The sequence below is a fragment of the Uranotaenia lowii genome, chromosome 3 (genome assembly GCF_029784155.1).
Source record: "Uranotaenia lowii strain MFRU-FL chromosome 3, ASM2978415v1, whole genome shotgun sequence".
Lineage (NCBI taxonomy): Eukaryota > Metazoa > Arthropoda > Insecta > Diptera > Culicidae > Uranotaenia > Uranotaenia lowii.
This window is the reverse complement of record NC_073693.1, coordinates 348,731,133-348,737,294: the sequence shown is the minus strand read 5'-3', so window position 1 is coordinate 348,737,294 and position 6,162 is coordinate 348,731,133. Positions and strand designations below refer to the sequence as shown.

The 6,162-nt window shown below is 38.5% G+C and overlaps 1 protein-coding gene across 1 annotated transcript in view; it reads right to left on the bottom strand.

The window, feature by feature from the left end:
• Positions 1 to 431: 431 nt before the first annotated feature.
• Positions 432 to 6,162, bottom strand: part of LOC129753938 (AP-1 complex subunit gamma-1-like) — a 122,235-nt gene continuing 116,504 nt past the window's right edge. The window contains exons 4-5 of the mRNA XM_055749790.1: positions 1,077 to 1,265; positions 432 to 1,008 (exon numbers count right to left, since the gene is read on the bottom strand). Of these exons, the coding sequence (XP_055605765.1) occupies positions 432 to 1,008; positions 1,077 to 1,265 (766 nt within the window). The remainder of the gene's footprint in view (positions 1,009 to 1,076; positions 1,266 to 6,162) is intronic.

The following is a 6,162-nucleotide window of genomic DNA, read 5'->3' as shown; positions in this document are numbered from 1 at the left end:
AGAAATAAGACGTGAGACGGGTGACGTGAGAAAGATCACGTGAGAAATGGGTCTTGGTAAGAGAGAAGTGAGTCGTCAGAAGTGGGACAGAAGCCTGAGGAGTGAAACGTGACGTGAGAAGTGATAAATGAGATGTAAGCATAAAAAGGTAAGACGTCAAAAGTGGTGCGTCAGATCTTAGATGTATCTTTGAGAACTTAAATTTGAAAAGGAACAACATTTACCTAACAGAAAAGAGAAAAGTGCAATAACTGCCCCGTTTAAAGAGAATTTCATGGATAAAACGTATCAATTCATAAATTTGAAGTTTAAACACGTTTAAAGTGCAACACTGTTCTTGAGAAAAGTTGGTGAAAAAATGTAAAATTAAAAAAGCAGAGTAAGACGATATACAACATGAATCATGCTCAAGTCAAGGTACGTCGAAATACTTACTCAACATTCATGATGGTGAGCACCGTCTCATATAGGATCGCATTGCCGGCGTTTTTGTTCGTTTCGGTGTTGGTGGCCACCTGGGCCAGCACATCGTTCATGATCTCGGACTGATCCGGATCACCGTGCCCCAGTATTCGCAGCAGCCGAAGGATTTTAACCTGCAGAAAGGGGTCCGGAACCCCGTTGACGTCGTGCTCCGGCGAGTACCCACTGACTCCGAGAATCTTCAGGGTCCGCACCAGCTGCGGAATGGCGGCCTTAAAGTAGTGCGTCACGTGAACGCTTTGTTCGCACATCTCCGTCACCAAGGTGATGGTCGATACTAGGATCCCGTGGTTTTTGTCCGCCAGGAACTGCATACACTGCGGCCGGAACTCGTCCATCAGCTCAGGCACTCGTCGGATCATGCGGAAGGCACAGAGGATAGCTTTTTTGCGAAGGAATGCATTCGAGGAGGAGATCAGCCGCTCGATCTCGTGGGCCAGATCCCGGGCCATCTCCGGGGAGGCTATCGCGGCCAGCGTACACAGGGCTGTCCCCACAATGAACATCGTCGAACTGTTGAGATCGCTGTTGAGATAGGGTGAGGATATAAGAATTAGCAATGATGGAACGGCAAACTTGAACTTGTGGCTTACTTTTTGAGGCAATTGGTCAGCAACACGTGGACGTCCTGTCGTTCGTCGAGCAGCAGCATCGCCCCCAGATAGCCGATCCGTTTGTCGGTGTACTTGGGACTGGCGGCCAGCTTCAGCGTTTCCATCTGCCCGAAGTGCGCCGGATAGCCTAGCATGTGAATGTAGAGCAATTTGGCCATGTTGCGACATCTATAGGCCGATCATTTGCGTTTAGAGTTCACCCAACTAACATCGATTCGAGGGGGAGGACATTTTTCTTTTGTTTTTGATGGTCAGAAGATGCAGGGAGGGTAGTGGGAAAGCAGTGCCGGATTTAAGTTTCGGAGGGCTAGTGGCAATTTTTCACGGGGGCCTCAGTTGATTTCATTTTTTGTTTAATCCTGTATGCCTCAAAACCATGCGCGGTCCTATAGAGGGGGGGGGGAGGTCTGATCATCCCAATCACCCCAAGCGGGAAAACCCGTCAAAAATATACCCAAACGCTTGAACTCCATAAAAATGTTGAACTTTTCCTAGTCGGTATACCCTTGAATTTTCAAAATTTTCTACTCCGTGGGAATGTTTTCGGTTACAACCATTTAACCTATTTGTCGTTTTTTTGAGTAGGCTGTGGCCGAACGTGACGGTTGAGTTTTTTTTTCAGGCAGAAAATTTTCAAGTCTTCAAATAGAGAAAATTGAATTGAATGAAAAATGTTTTAACTGAAGAAACAAGTGAACAAGTAGAAGTCAAATGCCGAGATTCAAAAAAATAATAAAAAATGTTGTTCTTCGGTCGACGTTAAGGCAGAGGAAGGGCTAGCTCTACGCCATCCGGAAAGACAAGGAATTATTTTCTTCAACATCAGTGTTTATTTTGCGATGGGATCTCCGATTCTAATTTAGATAAGTATTTTGTTTCGTTATATTTACATTTATGTTATTATTTTCTTCTTTAATTTGATCCATGATATTCAATATCAGCACAGTAAATTTACAGCGTTTTTTTTTCTAAGATTTTGCCACCTGCTAGATGTATTAATGCTGCCTATATTAGGACGTTTGTTTTAAACAGTAACAGCAACAAAATATCCATTTTTTTATCAAACGAAATTAAATTAATAAAAATTAATATGCTTACACGATCTAGCAACAATTATTCTATATTTCGTACTATATCTGGAGAAGTACAATATTTGTTTACTGGTGATAGTTTTTTTTTTTTATTTTGGTTGAAAACATATTATTATTTTCAATTTAGGTAGGAACAGGAAAGCTGGCGCTATGTCTTCGGGGTTCAGATTCAGCTAAATAACTTAAAAATGCGCTCTTTTGTCCAATTTAGTTTAGTATTGGTAATGTTTGTTGGGAATTTTCAAGATATAACTTAATTTCACTGTAGCTTACATTCATTTGTAGATGCATCAAAAGCTTCCAAAACACTCGCGTTTCTCAGATAAGAGGTGTATTAACTAACTTAGATTAATCTGTTTTATTTGACTAGCAGAAAATGAAAACTGCAGTAAATTTTACTAAACATAAATCTTAAATGGTTCGGAGTTATTTCAGGATACGTGATAGTTTTGATAATCTCGTTTAAGAAAATCTATGACATTGGCTGATTTTTTAATTCTCAGATTGATATTTTAATAATAAATTGCACTATGATATTTGTTTTTGTGTAAGTTTAATGATATTTTCCTTGTTCAAGGCTATATGTTTTGCTTGTTAGTAATTAACATTTTTACTATTCTAAATAGGAATACTCATTCTGTCCAGCTATTGTTATTATAATAATAAAACAATTAACGAGATTTTAGACTATATTCAAACCCATTAGCTTTCTTTAAAATTTCATTATCTTCTAGAAAATGAATCAAGCTGATTCATTTTTATATTTTCCGATTATTGGTATAGATTATCATATAGAATATCCAGAACATTTCATTGTTATTATTTTTGCAAATTTGCGAAACTTTCATGTTAATTTCGTTTTATTTATGTGTTGATATTATAGTTTTCAAAACTTCAGTTTCGCTTTTCACTAGCCTCATCAAGGTTCAGGTATGTGCTTTAAACCAAGTCTAAATTTTCTTCGATAATGTTACTCAGATAGAAAAATATTTTCCAGTATCAAATATTAGGTATTAAAAATATTCCAATAAATAAAAAATCATAACGAAAATTATTCACTAAAAAATAAAAGCAGCATAGGAGAATGAGATTAAGAATATATGACCACACTTGTCAAAAGTGTCACCTCATCAAATCCTTTTACCCACATTTCCAATCAAAATTGATTTGCTAGGATGCATCGGTCCTAAAGTCTGTTTCATTTAATATTGGAACAAAGTCTTTTGCTCATTGTGGCGCTCCTAGTGGACGGATTTGGAACTTTTTCACCCACGTGTCGGGAAATTCATTACCTTTCACCATGTATTTATGTCATAACACCAAACGATAGCATTTTGTAAACAACCGCCATGGAAGCCGAACGGAGAGATCAAATTGTGCACAGTTTTCTTGAAAATCCATTGTTGTCGGCATCGAAGCTAGCTAAACAGCTTAAAATGCCCAGAAATACCGTATGGCGTGTTATCAAGCAGTACAAGGAAACATTGACGACGGCTCGGAAGCCGCATTCGAAGCGTCGGAGTGGAACTGTCGACCGGAAACTGCGTGGGAAAGTCATCAAGGCCGTCAAGAGGAATCCCAATCTTTCAGACCGCGATTTGGCCAATAAGTTCCAGGCCGCTCACAGTACGGTGCGACGAATTCGTCTCCGGGAAGGAATAAGGTCATTCCGAGCCAGCAAACAGCCAAATCGGACGCTGAAGCAGAACAATGTGGCCAGAATCCGTGCTCGAAAGCTGTACGACCAAGTGCTGACCAAGTTCGACGGATGTATTCTGATGGACGATGAGACCTACGTGAAGGCGGACTTTGGGCAAATCCCAGGTCAAAAATTTTATTTGGCGACGGCTCGGGGGGATGTACCTGCAAAATTTAAGTTCGTGTTTGCGGATAAATTCGCCCGCAAGTACATGATTTGGCAGGGGATATGCAGTTGTGGACAGAAAACCAAAGTCTTTCTCACTGACAAGACAATGACATCAGAAGTCTACAAAAAAGAGTGCCTACAGAAACGGATTCTGCCGTTTATTCGTGCCCACGACCGTCCAGTAATGTTTTGGCCGGACCTCGCAAGCTGCCATTACAGCAAAACGGTTATGGAATGGTACGCAACGAACGGGGTCAGCGTAATACCGAAGGACCTCAACCCCCCAAACTGCCCCCAGTTCCGGCCGATAGAGAAATACTGGGCAATCACGAAGCGGAGGCTTAAGGCAAAGGGAAAACTTGTTAGGAACATGACTCAAATGAAGAACTGGTGGAATCAAATCGCCAAAACGGTGGACGAAAAGGGTGTGCGCCACCTAATGTGCCGTATTACGGGAAAAGTACGAGAATTTCTTCGAAACAGCAATGAATAATTTTTTTAATTTCTTTTTATGAAAGAGTAAAGAAAATGTTACATTTATATGAAAAACAAATTATGAATTCGTTAATAAATGACTGAACTACACGCAATTGTTTGTGTTCCAATATTAAATGAAGCAGACTTTAAAGCATAAATTATGAATCTTTCAATCCCTTTTCTCTCATTTCCTTCTTCCAATTGACTACTAGGACGTGGCCGGCGCCGTTATTGATGTTCAAAGAGAGAGAGCATCATTTTTGGACATTGTGAATGTGCTGTCAATCCCAGACACCATTTGTTTGACCTCTGATCAAAACTGATGGCCTCGGTCAATCACGAAGTAGCAACCATTGGCGATGTGGAACCTGTTCTACTGAGCCACGCCTGCGGTCATGGAGTTCGGAATGCTTAGAGCGCAAAACTACATGACCCAAATAAAACAATCGTTCCTCAATAATGGGCTTGTGATATAGCTCAGTTGGCAAGTCTGTTGTCTTCTGAGCCGATGTCCGCGAGTTCGAGCCCAAGAGTAAACATCGAACGCAGTTGTACCGGATAAGTTTTTCAATAACGATCCGCCAACTGCAGCGTTGATAAAGTCGCGAATGCCATAAAGATGGTAAAACGACTATAATCGAAACAAAAAAAAAGTTCCTCAATAAGTTAAAAAGGGAATACGTTGGAAAAATTAGTGAAGAAGCATTTCGGGTTCAATGATTTAAGGTGGATGTGAGTAGTCAATCAAGCAAAGCTACAACCATTTAATCTATTTATCGATTTGTTTTCGTTTTTCCAAACCCCGTGTTTAATGTTTCTTATTTTCTTCCTAATATAGGATCATTTGTTTAAAAAAAAACCAGAATGGTAAAAAATGTAAGACTTTACGTGACCTTACTCTCAATAGCTATTTTGAATCGAAAAACACGAGGGAACAGCATTTTTGGTGCCTATTTTTAAATGTATGATTTTAAAAGATTATGGCATACTGAATTTAAATCATTTGTCAGATTTTGTTCAACACCTCTTAATCAATCATTTATGGATGATGTCCTTACAAACCGAAATTAAAAACGAAACCTTTTTTTTATTTTCTCACATCCAATAAAGAATTCAGATTTTGCCTGATAAGCTATGTAGTTTCTTTTAAAAAAAAACCTTAATTTTTAAAAATTTATGTTACATTAACGTTTAACATTAAAAACTATTTTTAACAACACTTAATAAAGTCTTCAAATATTTTATATTAATGATTTTAATTTATTTAACAAATTTGTGGAAGACTGCATAAAAATTTGATTTGTGCTTTGTGAAATATCCAAGATTTCATTTGTCTTTAAAACGTCTATGAAATTCGTCACATTTCTCGTGTTTTGTGGAATTGGAAAGATAGCTCCTAAACAAAATTTGCTTAGAAAAACTAGCGCTCGCGAATTATTTTGAATTAGTGCTTAAATTTTTCGCCATAAAAAATGTAAATTTTGCTGCCTTGTGTAATTTTTCAAAACATAGATCCATTTCTGGGTTTTTCGTCAAACAGTTGCCATTAGTATGGATTGATATATTAAAACATTTTGAATCATTCTGCGCAAAAAGAAAGTTAAAATAAGTACTGGCTCGGGTTTAATGC